Source organism: Phoenix dactylifera, chromosome 1 (genome assembly GCF_051530095.1).
Source record: "Phoenix dactylifera cultivar Ajwa chromosome 1, Ajwa_hap1_PhDact_Kaust_v1.1, whole genome shotgun sequence".
Classification (NCBI taxonomy): domain Eukaryota; kingdom Viridiplantae; phylum Streptophyta; class Magnoliopsida; order Arecales; family Arecaceae; genus Phoenix; species Phoenix dactylifera.
In genome coordinates, this window is record NC_143190.1 from 8,620,509 (window position 1) to 8,643,095 (window position 22,587).

At 42.6% G+C, this 22,587-nt stretch overlaps 1 protein-coding gene across 2 annotated transcripts; it reads left to right on the forward strand.

The window, feature by feature from the left end:
* Positions 1 to 4,077: 4,077 nt before the first annotated feature.
* Positions 4,078 to 6,416, forward strand: LOC103715728 (L-type lectin-domain containing receptor kinase SIT2-like). Of its 2 annotated transcripts, none has more exons than XM_088719931.1 (2): positions 4,078 to 4,226; positions 4,331 to 6,416. In XM_088719931.1, exon 2 carries the CDS (start codon positions 4,416 to 4,418, stop codon positions 6,255 to 6,257), a length of 1,842 nt encoding a protein of 613 aa, XP_088576057.1. In that variant the 5' UTR covers positions 4,078 to 4,226; positions 4,331 to 4,415; the 3' UTR covers positions 6,258 to 6,416. The 2 variants fall into 2 exon arrangements, with proteins under 2 accessions (XP_088576057.1, XP_088576046.1); XM_088719920.1 differs by lacking the exon at positions 4,078 to 4,226 and having other exon boundaries at positions 4,233 to 4,494; positions 4,582 to 6,416.
* The last annotated feature ends 16,171 nt before the right edge of the window (positions 6,417 to 22,587 follow it).

A 22,587-nucleotide genomic window follows, 5' to 3' on the forward strand; every position in this document is an offset into this window, starting at 1 on the left:
ATATTATGAAATCTTCTTAGCTCATTCCAATACTATGGAAGATCTACGTACAAACCCCACTCTAATAATTAGCAAAACTAAAAGTACGATCGCATCAAAACCCATATCAAGTTTGAACTTCCAGGTCATTTAAATAACATCTGCACATGATATAACCGATATGCCATTGTTGACCTTTCTACACTTATCTTAGGTCAAACCTCTCTTATCATGATCAAAAACAATTTATACTTTCCTTCTACACTCATCGAAAACCAAATCCGATGCATATATTTTATCACAATGCCCAGTGATCTTACACCTTAAGCACTGAATTTAATTGTCATATCCCAAGTGATCATAACCTGAAGCTATGATATATTTCTGTCACGATCCCTAGTGATTTTAAACATATGCTCAGATTCCAACTGGTCACATTTTTCAATAATCTTAAACCTCAAACTTTAATGCCACTAAGGCCATAGTCCCTAGTGGTCTTAAAGCTTAGATTACAATATCATTCCTATTACAATCTCAAGTGATTATAAACCAAGGCTCTGATAGTTTTCCTATCACATCCCCACTCACACTCACCTGAACATAAACCCTAGGATACCTTAACCTGGCTCTGATACCACTCTGTCACGCCCCGAACCCAGCACCCGGGTCCGGTACGCGACCGGCCGCATGAGCCCTAGAGCAGTGCCCTAAAGATCATGCAAGGCCTATGATTAACAAGAATTCCAATAAATCCACAACTAATTTAGAAATTCAAATAGACAAATCCGACATGTCCAAATAAACAAATTAGTTCAATTACGAGCTCTTCAAATGTTCATCGACATCAAAGAAGGATAAACAACTAACTAACTAATGACTCTGGTGCTCGCACTCTGCGCCCATCCCATCCAAAACTATGCAACCTGCAACTCTGGTAAAGAAAAAGAAGAAAAGGGGGTGAGCTTTACAGCCCAGTAAGAATCCCTACACATCCATACCAACACAATAATAATATGAATTTGAAAGCCACGACAAATCGATGCACATTTCATGAAATCATAAACCGGCTATCAAAAGACTCAAATAATCAATATAAGTATGTACGTCAAATATCAATGAAAGTCCAACCACGCAAGAATGATATAGCATACGATAGCTCATAAATCTTCATTAATGTTTTCAATGCTTTTTCTTTCCATTCTATATTAACTTGATCCGGATCAATTATCTTTCCGACTTTGGGCTACATCCCTGTCACGTTTCCGGCCCGTGACGGGGCAATCGATAGTATCACATTTCCAGCCTGTGACGGGGCAATCGATAGTATCACATTTCCAGCCTGTGACGGGGCAATCGATAGTATCACATTTCCAGCCTGTGACGGGGCAATCGATAGTATCACATTTCCAGCCTGTGACGGGGCAATCGATGGTATCACATTTCCAGCCTGTGACGGGGCAATCGATAATATCACATTTCCAGCCTGTGATGGAGCAATCAATAATAACGAGATAAGCCCAAAGTCCCTGTTCATTTAATCAATTCACAAACACACATCCATTCCCTTTTCCACTTTATTTCCGGCCTAGACTAACCATGGTCACGTTTCCGGCCCGTGACAGGGCAATCGCTATAACATGGTTAGTCCATACCACCACATCCATAAATTCAATTATGCAGGTATAAGTTATACACATACAAGCATCCATCACACTACCAACCACAAGCCAACACGATCAAAATATAATTAAATATAAAACTATTTTGCTTTGTCTGGATCATAGCATATCAAACATATATAGTGCAAAAATATGTATATCATGTAGGATTGGCGTACAAGGATTCTTACCGAAATTGTAGACAGACTCAAATACAGATCTGGATCACAACCTACGAGCTGGGGTGCTAAGTCCCCTGATCAAAACCTCCTGGCACCGCTGACTCTTCCCCTACAACATCAATTACAAATCACAAACTAAATCATTTAATATTTAAATATTCCAAACCATAATTGATATTTACTATGGGGTCCATAACCAGATCCCCAAACATCTCAATCTCTCCAAGTCTAGGGCAGTCGGGGTGGCCCGACTCCCACCCTTGTACCACCGGCCCATGTCGTCGCCAGCCGTGGCCGCTGCCACGCCGGCGACGATGGCCGGTCCCGATGAAAAGACCAAAAGAAGGAATGATTCCTCTCTCTTCATGGTTGGGAATACATCTCCCCTTCCCCATTTCTTGGCCCAAGGGCAGCAGCCGCCACCTGCCCAATCCTCGGCCACCACCCTCCCGACCCTCGGCCACCACTGGCCGAACCATCGCCGGCCGCCTCTGCTGCAGTCGCCGGCGATGGTAGTCGGCCAAAAGAAAGAGAGAAGAGGAGGTCCCTCTTCTTCATTTTTTTTTTTCCCTTCCCAACACCTGAAAGAGCCCCAATATTCTTCTTCTTTTCAACCGAAGATCCACTGGCAGTGGCTCGGCCCCCACCCGACAGCAACCCCCGTGGCCACGATCGTCGCCGCCGTCGCCGCCGGTGGCCTGCTGCCGTCGCTGCCGCCGACGTGAGGGAAAGGGGAAGGAAAGAGGAGATGGAGTCTCGAGGAAGAAGACCCCGGAATCATCTCTCCCCTTCTCCCATAAACCCTAGAAATCCCAAAATAATTCTCTCACAGTCCCGACCGACCACAATGCCATGGTTCTCGGCTAATCCCGGCGGCCGGCGGCAGCCAAAAATTGGTAAGAAGAGGCCGAAACAGGGGTACCCTGTTTCGGCTCTTCTCCGACGATTCACCAGCTAATAACCCCTCCATCTCCACCCAAAATCCCGGACATGAAGCATAAGGAAGGAGATGTACTTACCTCAGCCCAACGAGGTGCTCCGGTGATGTTTCCGGCGAGGAACCGACGGAAAAACTTGTGAGCAACTAGCGGAGGGTTCTCACACCAAAGGAAGGAGGAGGGCTTCACCGCGGACGGCCGGATCTTGGATCTCCGGTGCTCGGTCTCCTCCGGCGAGCCTTCTCCTCCGGCAGCCAATCCCTCCGACGCCGCCACCATCGGTCCCCCCCTTCTTCCCCCTCTCTTCCACGATCGTGCCCTAGGCACGATCGTTTTAAGGGGGATGGGCCCGGTCTTTTCGGGCCAACCCATCCGCCCTCTTTTTTTTTTTTTTTTGTTGCTTTTCTGGGGTTTTACAGGTGGTGAGACAGAAGATGTAATAATATATGATAAAGTTGCACTAATGGGTTTATATCTGGTTCGGTTATAGAAATCCGAACCAGATAAAATCCGAACTGACGAAATAGATATTATATCTGGTTCCGTTATAGAAATGGACTAGGTTTGGAATTATGGTCTTGATCTGATTAAACTATGAGTCGAATTGTGGTTATGTCATTAGGATGTAAGCAAGGGGAAAATGGAGAGCTTGATGTAGTCTTCTTTTTCTTTCTTGTGAGGTGGCGGGGTTCAGTGGATCTCACTTCACGTCTCCCAACAGCGAGCACCGCCGGATTTGCTCATGTTATACCCAGGTTCATGTAGTTTCTAAGCTTAATTCTCACGGTAATTCATTGCGGCGAGGTCATTCGTCTCTAAAATGGGAAAAGAAGGATAAAATACGACTTGCTGGATTCCATAACATCATATCCTCACACACTTCTACTAAGAGCTGCGATGTTGTCAATGCTGGATTTAAGATCAAACAACGTTGCTCGCACGTAGCACATAGAAGTTTTTATTTATTTATATTTATTTTTGAGAGAGGATGGGGAGGAACCCTATTGAGTTAAGCTAATGGGAGATCTAAACCAACTTCAACTCGACTCGCTGAAACACGAAGACTTCGTTATAGGTTTAAAGAATATCCCGTAGAGTAGGTCAGGAAGAAAAAATTGTCACATCTAAAGGCAGCTTGAGAATAGAGAATTCGTGCTGTTCAAGTTCTTGAGTTAGTTTAATGAACCAAATACGTCACCTATTCAAAGTGAGAGCAACACAAAATAATCGTCCTCTACATTGTACCACGTGACTAGGCACATCCTGTTCACCATCGCGAGAGATGCCCACAGTTATTAAAGATTGGAAGGTTCTAAGATCCCACCATGCCAATGAAATACAGCCGGTTATTGTCGCCAGCCATCCACCTGCTTTCCCACTGACCCCTTGACACACCACCAAAGAAGGAAAGTCCTCGGAAAGATCTGCTTATGAATAGCACAAAAATCTCAAACTATTTGTGCCTTCAGGTTTAGCTTCCAATCTTGAAGGACTGGAAAAAATCAACAATGTTTCAAAAGACTTTAGTCTGCCTCCTCTTCCTTCTCCTCCTAAATCTTGCAGTTTCCACCAGCGATGATGGCTTCACCTTCAACGGATTCACTGGTGCCAACCTCACCCTTGATGGCATCGCATCGATCACATCCAACGGCCTCCTGATGCTAACCAACAAGACGAGGCAGATGAAAGGCCATGCCTTCCATCCATCCTCCTTTCACTTCAGAAAGCCTCCAGATGGTAAAATCTTCTCCTTCTCCGCTACCTTTGTGTTTGCAATAATCTCAGAGTATGGCGATCTTAGTGGCCATGGAATTGTCTTCTTAGTCTCCCCCACTACAGACCTCTCCACCGCCTTACCAAGCCAGTACTTGGGCCTCTTCAATTCAAAGAACAACGGTAATTCGACCAATCATATCTTTGCAGTTGAGCTAGATACAATTCTTAGCTCTGAGTTCAAAGATATCGATGATAACCATGTTGGAATCGATATTAACAGCTTAACATCCAACAGTTCTCATACTGCTGGTTATTATGCTGATGATACTGGTTCGTTCAAGAACCTGACCCTTATTAGTGGCCAACCCATGCAAGTATGGGTAGACTACGATGGCGAAGAGATGCAACTCAATGTTACCATGGCTCCCATTAGGATGTTCAAACCCCGCCGGCCCCTCTTGTCTTCCACCATCGATCTCTCAAGCGTGCTGGTGGATCCGATGTACGTTGGATTCTCTTCATCAACAGGCTCCGTTCTAACATCTCACTATGTCCTTGGATGGAGCTTTAAGATGAATGGAATAGCCCAAGCGCTTGATTACTCGAAGCTACCTTCGCTCCCCCGCATAAAACCGAAGGGCAGATCGAAGGCTTTGGACATTTCGCTGCCTTTAGCTTCAGCTGCATTTGTTCTGATGATCGTTGGAGCTGCAACATTTCTCGTGAGGAGGAGAAACAAGTACGCGGAGCTGCTTGAAGATTGGGAGCATGAGTATGGGCCTCATCGGTTCTCGTTCAAGGATTTGTTCAGAGCTACTAAAGGCTTCAAAGACAAGGAGCTGCTCGGGATAGGAGGCTTCGGGAGGGTCTACAAGGGGGTGCTGCCCACTTCTAAGATGGAGGTCGCAGTCAAAAGAGTTTCCCATGAATCGAGACAGGGGATGAGGGAGTTCGTAGCTGAGGTTGTGAGCATCGGCAACCTCCGCCATCGGAACCTCGTCCAATTATTGGGTTACTGCCGGCGCAAAGGAGAGCTCCTCTTGGTATATGATTACATGCCAAACGGCAGCCTCGACAAGTTCCTCTATGATCAAGAGAAGCCTGCTCTTGATTGGAATCAGAGGTTTCGAGTCATCAAAGGAGTGGCATCAGGTCTCTTATACCTGCATGAGGATTGGGAGAAGGTGGTCATCCACCGAGACATCAAGGCAAGCAATGTTTTGCTGGATAATGAGCTGAACGCAAGATTAGGTGACTTCGGCCTTGCTAGACTCTACGATCATGGAACCGATCCCCAGACCACTCATGTTGTCGGAACCATGGGCTATCTTGCTCCAGAACTTGCGAGGACTGGAAAAGCAACCACAATCACCGATGTGTTTGCTTTTGGAGCCTTCATCCTAGAGGTAGCCTGCGGGAGGAGGCCGATAGAGGCGAATGCGGAGGAGGAGCACATTGTTTTGGTGGACTGGGTTCTTGAGAACTGGCGGAGGGGCACAATTGGTGAGACAAGGGATCCAAGGCTGGGAGAAGACTATGCCGTGGGGGAGTTGGAGCTGGTGTTGAAGCTTGGATTACTCTGTTCGCATCCGCTGCCAGCAGCCAGGCCGAACATGCGACAAGTGATGCAGTACTTGGATGGTGATGCGCCACTTCCGGAACTGTCGCCAGCTTACCTGAGCTTCAACGTTCTGGCAACGCTTCATAATGAAGGATTCGATGATTATATGGTGTCATATCCCTCTTCAGCGTATCCATCCTCTACTCTCACAGGAGGTAGATGACAGTAGACAAGGGCTCTTTTTACAAGTATATGGGTGGTGGGATATTAAGCATCCTCTTTTCTTCCCCCTGTTTCTTAGGCGAATGTGAAATAATCTTTTCAGTAGGACTTGTACCACTTTATAAAGTAATGTATATTTCGCCCATAGTTAATAATCCAACCGCGATTGAACTCCTCCGCATCCTCGACTCAGAGATTCTCTAATCAGACATTACCATCTATCTATGCATCTAATTGCCTCAAAACAGAAGTGCAGCATGGATTAAAGAACAGAGCCTGCTAAGGAGGGCAATGAGCGTAACAGGGACCCATCAGAACTATACATCAGAACTGCACGATTTGACCTTTTTTTTTTTATGAGAGTAATGCTCAGATTGCAGTTTGAAATATACGATCAATAGAAGGCAGTGAATTAACAATGCTTCATAGATGAAAAAAAATCTTCTCTATTTAGCTAGAAAAAAAAAGAGAGCTAAACTTGGACTCATATCATTTCCTGATGGTTGAGTTTGAAATCCAGAATAAGCTTCTTGGCTATTGGAAGTCAAGGAAGGTGTTAGCTGAGCAGCCAATAAAATCTCTTGATGATAATTTCAAGAGATTTCAGTTCAAATCATTACTTTTGTCGGGTTCGGGGGCTAGGAATATTTTGTAAATTATTATCTATAGACCTCATCGAACCCTCCTCTCAGTTAAATTGGACTTTGATCCATATTCTTGCAAAAATACATGAGCGACTCTCTTACCTACCAAGAAGAAATAAGATTAAGAGTTATTTCATAAACACCTACTTGACTTTAAACAAAGGATTGTTAAGTAATTGGGATTGGGTCGAACCCAAATATCTTGTGGTAAAAAGACTGTTGTCAAGGCAGAAGTTGGTGTGGCATTTTATTTTTAAACAGGAAAAAGGAGGCGGCGAAATGCTTCCCCCGGCTTTATTATCAGAAAGTATTTGCAGCAATATAGATTACAGAGAATGGGATAAAAACAGAGCTATGGAGGCATATTTGGACGGGCAATTACAAAGACATTGAGAAGCTGAACACCAAATTGATGTCATCGCTGCTAGGAGGTCTGTTTTTGTCACGCCCCGAACCCGGGGGCCCGGGGCGCGAGCAGACGCCGCGCACCTGCAGGGCGGACCCCGCAGGCACGCAAGGCAGATTGATCAGATTCCACATCAATAGCTAAACAAAGATAAATTCCAACTTTCAATTCAAATGTCCATATATACATAAGTCAAAAGAAAGTTCATATCTACTAGCTAATTACATCATGATCACTCTATCCCGTAATCCCCATAATCATATATCATCACCTGCAAAAATGTAAATGGTAGGAGTGAGCTAACAGCTCAGTAGGCGACATCATGCAATAAAGTCATCATATAACATGTCATAATGCATATAAAAGCAGCTAAACACATAAATCCAAAAATCCACACAATAATCTGTAAACCCAATCCGAGACTCAAAATAACTCAACCGCATGACTACGGCCACATCACCCAGTGGCATGGTTACACCGAAGTGCCAATACAACTCTCCGAAGAGCCGCTCCACTGAGCCAACGCACCACTGTGCCGCACCCCCAGGTGCCAAACTCACGCTCCACCGAGCCGCTCCGAAGAGCAAAACGCACCCCTGTGCCGCCACTATTCTATCACCGGTGGTCGCGGTGTCGGAACTAGTTCCTCAGTACAAGTCGACAGGGCCAACGTATCATCCCATTGGCGGGGCCTAGACTATAGTCACGCGGATTTTAAAAATCAATAAATCAACTTTCCAAATCAAAGTCATAATCATACTCCCAACAGTAAAGCACATAACAATTTATGAAATTTAAATATTTAATTCTAAATCTAACACATAATGCCAATAATAAATCATAACATCAACATATGCAATGTACATGTTAAAATTCTACTTTAAAGCAATAGGTCACCTACCTGGGTTCGCTTAAAAATCCCTGTCACAGATATCACGAACCCCTGATTAAACATAAATATTAATTATTTAATTAATTTAGAAACATAATTTAAACTAATTCCAATCCCTTAAATTCCTAAGTTCAAAGATCCAAGAATAAATAGACTAAATCCCAAAAATCAGAATCCTTTAACCCAAAACCAATTGTGGCCCAACACAGATTAGGCCCAACTGAACCAAATCAGATTACAGGTCCAGATCAGATCTCGGGCCCAAACCAACCCAGCCCACAGATCCAATCAGGCCCAACTCAGCCCAAAAACAGTTCCCTAGCCCAACCCAAACCAGGTCTGATCAGACCATAACAAAATCCATTCATGAAATAGGTGGAACCGGTTCACAATATAAACCCGGTTCAAGATCTGGTTCCCAAATAAAGCACGGATTTCAAAGCGAGGAAAAACACCCAGGCCGAATAAAGAAGAAGAAGAAGAGAAGAAGAAAGAAGGAAGAGAAGAAGAAGAAGAAGAAGAAGAAGAGGGAAAGGAAGAAGGGGGGGGGTGGCTAGTGGCTCCGGTCGGCCCTCGGCGGCCGACCGTGGCCCTCGGCGGCGGCGCTCGGCCCGCCGCCGTCGGCCATCCCACTGTCACAAGCCGAGCGGAGGAAGAAGAAGAGAAGAAGGAGAGGAAGAAAGGGAGGAAAGAGAGGGAGACCGGGGCTGGAAGCCCGGCCCCCGTTCACCCACCTCCGGCCGAACTCGTTTCGGCCGGATTGACCCCGGCCGGCCTCCGTCGGCCGGCCGAAATTCATCAAAAACTTCCCCCGAAACAGGGGAAGTGAAACCGACTGATCCCCCATCATTTCTCTCCCTTAAATCCACAAAAAAATAGATCCATGCTGTCTTGCTCACCTCCGGTCGTCGACGAGTGGTTTCCCCGGCGGCGATGGCGGCTCCGGCGACGACGGGCTCCGGCGATCTTCTCAAAAGAGGGGAAAAGAAGGGGAAGGGATGGGCTCTCAGAGAAAAGAGAAAGGGAGAGAGAGAGAGATAGAGAGGGAGAGGGAAGAGGGGAAGAGGGAAGAGGGAAGAGGGGGGTGGTGTGCGGAGATCCCGCTGGCCGTTCGGCCGGCGTGGTCATCGTGGGGAGACCACGATGATTCAACTGAAGTCGGCACTCCTTGCCGACTTCAGTTCGTTGGGCCCTTGGATGGGCCCAATTCGGGTCTTCACAGTTTTGGCAGCAACAGACCGAGACGATGAAGAGTAGCTTGGGGTCTCTGAAGAAATTTACCACTACTTACGATCTCCCAATTATTGAATGTTAGCAGGACCTTGTGGAGAACTGCGCTAATTGAAAAATTCTTGTAAAGAAATACATGGGAGTTTCTTTCCATCCCTTTCTTAGATCACCTTTGATTCTCTTGCTCCTCCAAGTTGTCCAAAGATCGCAAACATCTCCTGGCCTGCCCTTCATGTCAGAAGTTATTAGATACCAAAGTAAAGCTCGACTAGAACCACACATGCAAGTTTCCCTGCATGTGGCTCGTCCATGATAACTTCTACGGATATGCATGAACTAGCGGACCGATCACTTCAATGCGAACCATAAGCTTCTTGCAAATGGACATTTTGTAATGAGGTGAGAGATAGTTTCAGTTGGCAGCACAAATAAAAATTAATGCATAATTAATTTGTTTTTGAGGAGAATAAGTACAAGAGTTATACATTGTTTTGCCTTCTTACGTCTAAACTATTAACAAAAATTGGTTTTAACTCAAGGTTTTCAAATCTGCTCGCTAGTAAGTCAACTAGGCCAGCTAAAACAGAACATGAAAAAAATAAAAGAGGAACAAAAGGAAAGAAGAGATAACAGGAGAAGGAGAGGGGGAGAGAAAGGATAAGGGGCACTCAGCAATAGCAGGATAATGCCCAGGCCTAGCCCAACTATATTTGGACTTTAGATAAGACCACAAAATGAGAGAAGATTAAGTACACTGGAATCGTGACCTGCACCATTATGCCCATCTATAACCTCTTATAAAGGGCCATTCCCACCATCCCGACCCCCAATAGTTTTTTTTTATATCATTTTTATCCTAATATTTTTTTTTGCTAGGTGAAAGTTTTTTTTTCTTTGCAGTAATTTGTATGTGATAAGTAATAAAATCAGATTTCTTTTTTTTTTTTTGCAGTCTTACGCATTTTTGCACATCCAGAGCAAGGAATTCCTTAGGGGTATGTCTGCTAACATATTTAATAATCTTTCGTGCTTGTTTTTCTTTTGATTTCAGAGTATAACAACAAGCTAAAACTCATCAATTTGGGTGATGGGTTGGCATTTTGCTTTATTGGAATGTTACTAATGGGATTAGAAAGAATCACAGATGTTAATTTAAACTTTTTTGTATTATGTCTAAATATTTGGCTGCATTTAGCACTATTTTTATTTTTTACAGTTGTTAATATAATATTGGAATAAAATGAGCTAGTTGTTGGGAGGGAAGAATAGTTCCTTAGTTATCTTAATTGACATGTTTCAATGTTTGCCATGACCTATCTTATCTCACTTTCAATTGCTATAGTAAATGTTGGAATAAAATGCATCTAGAAATTATTATTTATGATTTAAAAAAATAAATTGAAATAAAATTTATTATCTACAAAAATGTTCTTAAGATTAATTGATTGAAAGCTTGCCTAAATCGAGACGTGTGATTCACACTGCCCTAAAAATATGATTCGTTTCTAAGATCAATATGTTGAATGCACATTGCCCTAAGCATGTGATTCATCCCTGAGATTATTGGTTGAATGCACACTGCCCTAAGATTGTGATTCACTCCTAAGATCAATTGGTCGAAAGTTTATCTGGATTGAGGCGTGTGATGCACACTACCCTATGTTCGGGTCTACAGTCTGATCGTCCTCTAACGAGCACGATTGCTGGGAGGCTTGATCCAAATGTCTCCTTTAGATGCCAAGAAAGAAAAAGATGAAGAAAATCAAAAAAAATGAAGAGAGAAGAGAAGAAGTTTCTATCTCAGAGTGAGAGAATCTCAGTCATAGCCTGCTGAGCCAAGCGCACGTGTTCACCAGCCCACTCGCTCAAAGCCCGACTTGGGCTTTCTGGAAAAAGTTTCCTTATAAGCAAAAAAAAAACTTGCGATAACTTGGATTTTATTTTGTTAAATTTATTTTTTTTATAAATTAAAACTCCAACAGTAAATGCGAGGAGATGGGGGCCACGACCTTTTCATTTCTCATGTACAATTCTCATCAGTCAACATGGAATAACCTTCAAGGCTGAAGAGACTCTAACCAATAAATTCTGAAAGTAGCTTCAGATACATAGGAATATTTAAATATATAAGTTTTCTGGGCTTTCATTTATTCTCATAGACTGACTCAGCTTGCACACAATTAGGCCCAAAATCTTATTTGTTGCTTTAAAGCATCGTTGGAGTGGTTTTTAAAAAAAATTAATTATTATTTTTTTAAAATTCTATATACATTATTTACCAAATAAATACATAACAAACATTACATAGATAACAAAAGTCACGTATTACAAACAAATAGATCATTCGAAAGTAGGGTTATTCAGCAAAGTGCACAGGAACCCACAACCAAAGAATAGCAAAAATTTAAGAATTATTCGGTCGCTCACTAGCACTTACCCTAATTGACAGGTGGGACCATGCTTTGAATAACCACAAAGTAGGATTAATTGTTGGCAGAGTCCAATTCTCGTGGACAAAATTAAATCTTGGATGACTTCTTAGCTTATTAGGGAATGAAAGTAATTTCAACCCAATTACTATCAGATTGAGCAATACATAACGAACAGTGTGAAGCATTAGTTGCTTAATTGCATTTTGGTTATGCTTATGCCATCAGGTTTCTTTATTGTCCTGGTACACTTGGGGGTCTTAAAGACCCAGAACTAAGAAAACAGAACCGAGCCAAAAAATGAAACAGAACAGAGAGAAAGCAAAACAACATGCTAAAGTCAAACAAAAATAATGATAAAAATAAGTGAATGGATGCAAAATTATGTGGTTGTTGAATTAAGTTAGACTATCTTTTTTTTTTTCATCGTAAATGTGTAGTTCCTAAATCACAAGAATCTTGTGAGGCCTTTCAACGCTGATCCCTTTTAGAGCCAATGGTTAGATCATTACAGTCACGAATTATCAGGAAAAGTTTATACCCTGTTAGGTATGTTTGGAAAATTTGAGGGAGGGTTTGTTTCCAACCCATCCAGAAGAAATCAAGAAAGATTGGTAACCCTGATTTAATGCATTTATTAAAGGGTGGGCTTAATGGTTAGCTATTCTCTTCTTTGGATTTCTTTGGTTGGGATAAGGCTTGTCAACTGATATTTCTGCTAATGTTTCTATTACCTACGTACCTACCTAAAAGCCATCCTTCTTGCCTAATCAACCAGTTTAAAAAACTTGATAGGTGAAAGAAGGAGAACAAGTGAGAAGGAGGGAGAGGAGGGATGAGGAGAAAAATACCTAGGATATAGGGGAGCTTGATCGGAGGATGGGATTGGTCGGTCAGCACCGGAGAGAAGGGGAAAGGAAAAAGATACCACGATCGGAGGTTGGGGTCAGTCAGTCGGTGCCGAAGAGGAGGAAATGGGGCTAGGGCTAAAGGGTCAGGTGCTGGGGTTTTGCTTAGTGGGGGAGTTGGCCTCCGACGATGCTTATAAGCATCGTCTTAGTTATAGGCCTTCGACGACGCCTATAAGTATCGTCTTAGGCGCTACCTCAAAGACTCCGACTATGCTTATAAGCATCGTTCTTGGTCCTGGCTTATTTGGACTTTAACGACTATAGTAAGCGTCGTGTTTTGTACAACGCTATCTAGCGTCGTCATAATATCATACTTGCCAGCATTATTTAGAAACATCGGCATATTTTAGCGCTGGAGCCAAAATTACCAATGGAACACATGGAAAACATGATTCAACTCAACAAAAAGACAAATCACCAACTTAACAAGCAATATTTTACCGAATTAGTTTACTACAGAACATTCTCCTTGCACAAATAAATCAGGCCATAATGAAGATTGTCTGTGTAGCTTGAAATACTAAGAATTCCCATAAGAATTCAGATTATAGTACACCAGAAAGATTACTTTTGGCAATGCAATTACGGAACATCTTCCAGAAAAAATATATAATATTAATTTACAATACAAATGCAGCTCTAAGTTCTAAAATAAGATAAATTTTCAAATGGTAAACCTTTAAGAAAAAAAGTTGAAATCATATTTTTTAAAACATAAATAAGCAGAGGCGGCAATAGACATTGATAACAACTACAATGGCCACTGACTGCGTCAGCTGCAGAAACAACCACAGATGACCTCTGCTGTAACAACTCAAGACCTTACACAAAATCTAACAATCCAAAACCTCACCTAAAATGGCTAGCCAGAAAGTATTATTTAAGTTTTTTAATCCTGCATAAGTATCCAAGATCTATCTTGTAAATAACTAATATAAGACTAAATACACGCCCGCGTGGGTCCTCATATACTCTCGCTATTTAAGCCTTGGCGTCCTTGCCAGGCTAAGGGCTCAAATCCATTCAAATCTAATCATAAGAACCATGATCTGCCTGTGGTCAGCCTTCACGAACCCATGATGTAGCATTTTCTAGTCATCATAAGCAATTAGTTGGATCCGCTCTGATACTATTTATAATAACTTAGAACCTCACCCAAAAAGACTAGCCGGAAAGTATTATTTGAGTTTCTTAATCCTGCATAAGTATCCGAGATCTACCCAGTGAATAAGCGATATGGGATTAAACAAATGCCTGCACGGGTCTCACATCTGTAGGGCAAAGTTCCCAACTTGGATGTGATCAGATAACTAGTCGCCTAAATAGGCTACCCAAAAACTAAGTTAACATTCATGAGGTACTTGGATATTCTTAGATGTGTCCAAATTCAGAAAACTTTGTGTGTGGAACATTGTCCTAGTGCAACTTGTCATACACCAAACTGTAATGGTAAAAGGCGAAGAGGGTCCCCTGCCTTCCTACTTGGATTTATCAAGTCTTCAATGGCATATGCTATTTATAGTTTGTTGAAGCCAACTATATATTGGCAGTGTAAGGCTGGCAGGACCCATATGTCTGTGGAAGTTTCATTTGAATTGAAAGATAAAAAAAAAAAAACCAATGCTAATTTATGAGTATATTTGTAGGTCTATTTAAACTTGTAAATTTCTTTTTTAATCTTTCCCTTTGAATAGGATGGAGATGGTTCTTTCCCTATGCGTGGATATTACTTCAAAAAGATCCTTTTCTTAAATAACTTATACTTTATAATTTTTCATATAGGAATCCAACTACACATACACGAAGCTGCTGCTCTAGCAGAAAACTAGTGATCCCTATTAGCAATATGGACATAATTTGCCCCCCTTCTTCAGGCTTGCATTTCTTTCTCTTTACAAGGACCCTGGTCAACACTCGCACATAATTTCCAAGCTGTCGATCTCTTCCATTTGGAGATTGTGAATGATTGTTGAAAAGGAAATACTTTTCTTGGGAAAGTCGTGATTTCTTGCATCTGATCGATATTAATAGCATACCATCAGCTCATCATGTTTTCAATCGTCTGGCTCTTAAAAAAATCAAACATCATATAATTTAAACCTCTTTGTAAAAATGTTAATCTTGGCCTTGAAAAGCCAAATGAGTCCTGATGGGGGGGAGGGAATCCCAGCTAAATGAATCGTCCAGCCCACAGCTAAAAAGCCACCCAATTTTGGCCCAATAAACGCCAACACCGTCCGGTTGAATCCTCAGTCCGGCTCAGAATCAGCTCGGCCTCGGACTTCGGCAAAAACTCCATCGGCTTCGGATATTCGCCAACCCGCCCCGACCAAGTTCGGGGCGCCCACTACAGTAGCATGCCTCGACCTCGAGCCCCGTCGAGCATTCCTCAAAACCCGAGGAGCCGAGCTATCCCCAGCACCCGTTTAGCCGACCTCGCTGAACGCATAATGCGACCACTCAACGGGCTCGGCCTCGCCAACAACCGTACCCATATGCGCGCCTACGTCCTCCTACATGGCCGTACATTACAACACCACCATGCCATGCTTCGATAGCTGGCCTTCAACAGTCAAAGGACGACACCATGACTACTCCGGTTATACCTGCTGTGACTGTTAGCACCTTACCATTCTCGAAAACGGACAACACCACATGCCACCAACCAGCCTAAGCTGCGCGCCATTCGGCTCAAAGCCACAGCCCCTCATGATGAGGGCGGACAGTGCCTCTGCCACCTGGGCCTCTCCACCGCCGTCGCACAGGAGGTGGCCCCCGTCTTCTTCTTCCAACCACCGGCGGCTCCCTCGACTCCTCCGGCGTGGTCACCCTTGAGCCAAATTTGAACCACAACAAGTCCTCATGAGATCACATTTCTATGTCTTTCTTCTTAATGTGAGATACATGCAGAGTATATTCAGTAAAAGATCTGCTTGTTCATGCACAAGTAAACTATGCTCACTATTGTTCTCTCACTAGTTTGATTTTTTTTGGTCATAATTTGGTGTTTCTCTATTTGTTAGGGTTGAACCATCTGAGTTTAGTTGTCTTTCTTTTTTTCTTTGCTGTTTTAATCTCAACGGGAAGAAACCGATAGTTGAAAGAGAGGCTTGTGTCAATACTTGTGCGTGCAGTTTAGGGCTTGTTATTGTTATTTACATCTCAGACTCCCATACCTATCAAAAGAATTTTATATATAAAATTTTGCATCTGGCACTTTTTTTTGAATTTTATTCTTATTCTTTAATAATGCTGTGCACACCTCTTCTTGATTCACTATATTGGTCTAACGCATTTCACGGCACATCATGTACAGGTCCCAATAGCCCTTTTGAGAAGAAGAAGCACTTTGGGCACTAGCATATACCATTGTTTAGAGAATCACTTTTTGTGTTTAAGAATCTCTGGTGGTTAATGAAATGATATTTCGGAAGACAATATTTAAATCTATCCTCTAGTTTTCTTTTTTTGAAATTCCAATTAGTTCGTTGAATCTTCTTCTCGTACTCAAGATCCTGCAGTTTGACATTAATTGTAATAATATGTAGATTGTCGCAACAAATATAGTCTTTAGTTTGGCTTAGCATCTTTGAACTTCTGAGTATGCTTGTACTCGATAGTTATTTGCGAGTGGAACTGCTTGAATGAATGCTGATGACCAACTAGTATACTTTTCGTGGAGTTGTGCTTCCATCCTTGTTCTATTATTTGCAACTCCTCTTTTATAGTGACAGTGCTTAGCGAGAACCAAAAATTTTTAAAATTTAGAGGGATAAAACTTTTTGTGCTAACAGAATCCATTAATTCGATAACTTAAATTTTTTTTAAAAAGAAATTATGCGCTAATAAAGGCGGTGCGCGAAGAAAGACTGTAACATTTTCTTTTTTTCTCATCAAGTAAAACAGACTCCTCTGCTTTAATACATACTGTAACTTTCCTCCCTCTCTCCCTCCCTCCCTCATCAAGTGATACGCGCCAATGGGGAGTGGCTCGCAATGTAACAAGCGATGGGTAGAAGCAGAAAATTATTTAATAAAATTACAATGATAGAAGAAAACCGGATGGGTTGGAGCAATGAAACATCTAATTATTGAATATATTTGGCATCTTGGGGACCCTTGTTCTTACTCTTAGATGGAGGTGGAAAAATAGTACCATAAGTGCTGTTTATTTGGATTAAGGGGTCTTCTCTTTCTAGATGCGTGGAATAGTTTGGTCAAATAAAGTTGTTGAGCCATAACTTGGGTCTCATAATAGGTATGCTATGAAATTACAAAATTTAGAGTAAGGGGATAGGGACCGGCAATTAGAGAATCGCAAGTAGGTCATCCTATGAAATGATTTTTTTCAAGTATTTTATATAAATAATTTTATTTAGACAAATTTAAATTTTAGACAATCTATTAATACAATTCGCCCAAGGTTCCTCATCTTCCCTATTTGACAAGCTTCCAAGATAAAGTTTATAAGTTGTAGAATTTTCTAAAAGTCATATGGCATCATGGATGGTGCTTGAGAAGGACCATTTTAGCATTTTTATAGTTACAGATGACTTGACTTGCCTACGGTTGTCCTTTTGCAAGCCAACTTAGTATCTTCAGCTCCTTCTTTTGCCTAATGAGAGATGCAGTTGTTAGCTATAACAATGTAATTGTATATGCTAGCACTCGATGATGCAAGCCAAACATCAGGAAGAGTTGGTTTGATAACGGAGGGGATCGGCTATGTAAGGCTCACCTTGGGAGTGGATTATATTCATTTTTAAGGACACTGCTATGGTGGTGGGGTGGATCCAGAGTGACTTGTGGTTATTCATTTACAGAACATTTTTAAATTAATGAGGAACTGTGTTATCTTTCGGGCAACTTATGTAAATAGAAAGACAAATAGGGCAGCTGATTGAATCACCTTTTATGTTTTCATCATTTTGATGGTATTTTATGAGACAACTATGATACTATTTTTCTTTTTCTTAGCCATCTCTTATTTTCTGATTTTGTTGGATATACTTATACTAGAATTATATGATGCATGTTGACCTTTTTCTCTCTCTCTATATATATATAAACCTATGACCGCATTCAGGTATTTGATGTTTTTATGATTGGTCGTGACAAATAAATTTATATTAAAATTTGAATGAGGCAACAATAACGTGATCAAATATTTTTAAAAAAGAATTAATAGCCAATAATATTTATTTTATCAAATCTTTTAATTTAACAAATTATAATCCAAAAGTTTACCGAGAATAGTAATGGTCGAAGGAGAAAAAAGGGGAGTCAGGATAATCATAAATATATAACGAGGAGCTGCGAGTCTTCACGGACAACGAAGTTGAGTCATATTGGGTCGTTGGGATGGCGAATTTTCCACGGTAGTGGCTCGTGGCCGGTGATGGGTCCTGATTCCCGGAAACACCGCATCCATTTCACGGCCTTTTGTCGTCCTCGGCGACCCTGGGGTCCTCCGAGGCGTACAGCAAGGCAGCTGCGTCCGCTTACACATTTGTCCTAGATTGCAACTTGGCAGCTATTTCCTAGTAGACTTTTGTTTTTTATTATTCAGTGCACTTACACCGTAAGCTTATGGTTTTCTCTAGGGGATTAAGACCACATGCACGCGTCATACTTTTGGGGAGGTGCAGATTGGTCGCTTTCCATTGCTTTCAACTTGATGGTTGGATCCTAACTAACTGACATTGTGAGTCTAAAAAAAGAAATTATGTTGGTGGTAGGGTAGGCACAACAACCACTTTTTTTTTTTATGAATAGGCACACCAATCATCGTGGTTGCAATATGTGTGAATAGTTGAAAAAAAAGTCTCTCGTAATGGCTCCACACCTTCCGATAAAAAAAATATTGGACATCTCGACTTCGGACCAGACCGACCTCGACAACCTCAATACAAACCTAAATAGGTAACTTCGGTCCTAGCCGAAGAGCTAATCGGCCGATGCGAGCAACTTCACCTCTGACTATGGAGCCTATCAACACGTGTCGACTAGAACTGACAGTCTAGACAATCGGCCATCGTGACAGCGACTAGCCGTTACAATGGCTCGGTGCATGGTCAGTACTGTATGCTGCCCATGCTGAGGCCATACTACTAGCCACACCAATCCTCGTACTACGTCCTTCTCGACAACAACTTATACCGGAGATCATTCTTGCTGCCGCTCCTTAAATGCCTCCATTTGACCAAGGCAAACTATGCACTCCAGGAGCTAAATGAGGATATTTGTGGCAATCACTTGCGGGGCAGGTATTTAGCCTACAAAATTATGCGGTAAGAATACCATGGGCCGACCCTACAAAGGGATGCGGCCGACTTCATTAAGAGGTGACTGATGTCAATGCCATGTAAACATCCAACGACAACCAACGGTGCCACTGATGCTAATCAACGCCCTTTACTTGTTCGCGCAATGGGGGATCGACATCCTCGGACTTTTTCTAGTGGCAACTAGACAACACAAGTTCATTTTTGTAGCGGTGGACTACTTCACTAAATAGGCAGAAGCCGAATCAATGGATCGAATTGTTGAGATGAAGGTTTGAAACTTCATCTAGCATGCCGATATTTGCAGGTTCACGCTCCTCCAGATAATCATCACAAATAATGGAGGTTAGTTCAACAATGCCTGATTCAAAGAGTTTTGCATCAAGCTCAGAATCAACCACTGACTCACTTCAGTGGCACACCTCCAATCCAACGGAGAAGTCAAAGTGACTAACTGAACAATCCTACAGGGACCGAAGGCAAGACTGAATCAGGCAAAAGGGTTGTAGTACGGGCACCCTAGGGGACACTTCAAGAACTAAGGCCTCGGCGACGACCTTGGTGGTAGCTTCGGGCACCCTCGACCTTTTTCTCTATGGGGATCTCTTTCTTGGCAGCTGCGACCGACCTCTTCTTCATCTTCCTCCTCTGATGGAACAATGCGAGGTCAGTCTTCATGGTGGCGAGAGCTGCAAAACCGAGGACAAGGTCAGAGAGGAATATGATGACGTAAAAAGGTAGAAAAAGTTCAAGAGAAGCTTACCTTAGAGGTCGGTTGGGCTTAGACCAGCATTGATCGGCGTCACCTCAGACAACAACTCCTACAGGGCAGGAATCTCGAATTGAGATTGTAGAAGCTTGTCCAAGGCCGCTTGATCGAAATCAGACAACCTTAAGGGTCGATTCAAATCTCTCAGAGGTGTCCTCCATACGGTCTCAAACCGCCATGGCTGCTCTGAGAAAATAAAAAAAAACTCTCTTCTAGTCGTGGATGGAGGAGAGAGAGTACCTCGGAGCAACTGACAGTCTTTTTCAAGGAAATAAGTACCACCAAGACCCGCCAGGAGTTTGGGACCAGTTGGGTCAAGACGAGGCTGTAAGACCTCATCAACTAGACAAGGGAGTCTCAGCCTTGCCATCAGAGTCTCCTCATACAAGCTAGACTAAGAAGGGCGAGGGCTGGTCATACGGTCATTGGGACCGGCGAGCTCAAAGGTGAACTATGGGGATATGAAATGCTGAGCTCAAACTTCTTCTAGGTAACGAATGATACTTCACAATCTAGGCTCGATCGGACCTTAGGCTCTGCCTCACCTGGAAGTAACGGCTACCCAACTCAAGAAGAGTGGGCGAACGACCAACTCTCCTTCGAGGTGTTAACCTTGGCTCCGCTCATGGTGGTAAGAAAAATATGAAGAAAAGGATGAAGAGGAAGCGAATAAGAAGATGATGGGAAAAGGCCGAGCAGTCAAGGAACATATACCCATTAGGAATGGAGGAGCACAGAGGACACCGGTGCCGGAGGAATGAAGATTCGCTGGAGCACCATCCAAAAGCCTTGACACTAGAGCATGCAGATGGAGGAGCAAATGAAGCAAGAAGTATAGAAATAAAGGAAGGAGCCACCCTTATATAGAGGCACGAACAATTCTGATCAGAGCACCAATTTGGCTTCCTAGGCAGATCGACCCACATGTCAGCTCGAGGTACAATACGGATGATTCACCAAGATTGTGCAATAATGACGCCTCGAAAAAGCCATGCATTAATAGCGCCCTAGGATAGCCCGTATCTGGCAATGCTTCAAGAAGGCCAATTGACGCATTTATTTCCCCCTAACGAGGTCCTGTCCTCAATCAAGGTGATGACTTGACTTTCATCGCCCGAACTAGAATGCAACTCGACCTCAAAAGTGGGGGGCAAGTGATTAGATAAATATTGAATACCTCTATCTTGGACCAGACCAACCTTTGTACAAACCAAGGTAGGTACCTTCGGCCCCAGCTGAAGAGCCAACTGACCAAGGTGAGCAACTTCACCCATAATGGAAAAATCCTATCGATGTCACAACCAACTGTTGTGACATCGATTGGTCAACATTCGGCATAGGCGCATGGTCACTACCATACGCTACCCATGCTAAGGTTGTACTACTGGCTATCATCTGACCACTGATGCACACCGACCTAGGTAACAACAAATCTGACTCTCCTATATAAAGGGGCATCCAGAAGACCTTAGGTACACATGGTGTGTTTTTTCTCAAAACCACACTCTCTTGAAATTTTCTCCCTTTATATTGTTGCCTCTCTATTCTAGCTTAGGCATCGGAAGGTCTCTGCTGAAAACTCTCTGGCAAGCGGACTTTCTGCAGGCCATCTCGGGGGGAGACCAGCATTGGGCACCTCAACTAGCCTGCTCACTCATCATCAACCGACCTCAAGGTCGTTCGAGCCATGCTCTGACCTCGGTCCGGATCCGGCGACAACACCTTCCATGATGTATCATGTTTTTTTTTCAATACATGTTAATAGGCTACAAAATGGGGAGTAGCCTACTCTCGGTACCTCTAGCCTCTCAAATTTTGTGAAGGCGGGATTCGATTCCAAATCAAACGCTACACCTATAAAAGACTTCAATAACCCATTAAGCTATCACATTTCCTCTATATCACATCTCATTTTTCAAGCTTAAAAAGAGATCGTAAGATTCACTTCCGGGTAAGTTAGTCTAATTTTTTTTTTTTGGCTTTGTAGAATTAAGAATGATATTTTCTTAGTTGTTCGCTTTAGGTCAATCCAATGAACTCTAGTCAGCAGGGTTCAGCATGTGTCTAGTTTTTGACAAATATAATGCGGAATGCAAAGTACTGTTGCAGTTTTCTAGTCATTATGAAAAACAACTAGGAACCTTGGAACTCTCTAAATCGAAGATAGGTGCCAACCAAATAAAATTCGTCAAACGGTTTCACCAAGCCTCTTGCTAATTACTTGGCCTATTTCACATCTAGTTTGAAAGGAGACCTCTATGCTTGACTCATAAGACTAAATTTCATATCTTCATTGGGTTTGGCAAAATGGTTTGTTGGTCCTGCTGCTTGTTGGCAGATATATGGCTAGAGAGAAAAATGAAGGGTGCTTAGGAAAGTCATTATGGGAAATTTGCTGGTGGAGACTATTTATTACTCAAAAGAATTTTGAAGCTGTAAGAGTTCTTCAGAAAAACTAGAGTAAAATCATGTTAGGTTCCTTTAATCAAACTTGGTTTTCTTTCTTTTCTTTGCAAAGCAACTTAAACTTTATAAGTAAAAAGCCTTTAGGCACTCAGTGCCCATTGTTCCCTTTAAAAAAAAAAAATAGAAGTGAAAGAGCATATGTGCAACAGCTAGTTCATTCTAAGAGGCGACTGCTTTGATTTTCCTGCACAATGGAGATGGAGGAGAAGACGAGGGCTGGGAAGGCGGTGACTGGAGCCGTCGCAGGTGGAAGCCGGCTCAGCCAGCATGGCGGGAGTCGGGCGTTCGGGTGAATCTCGG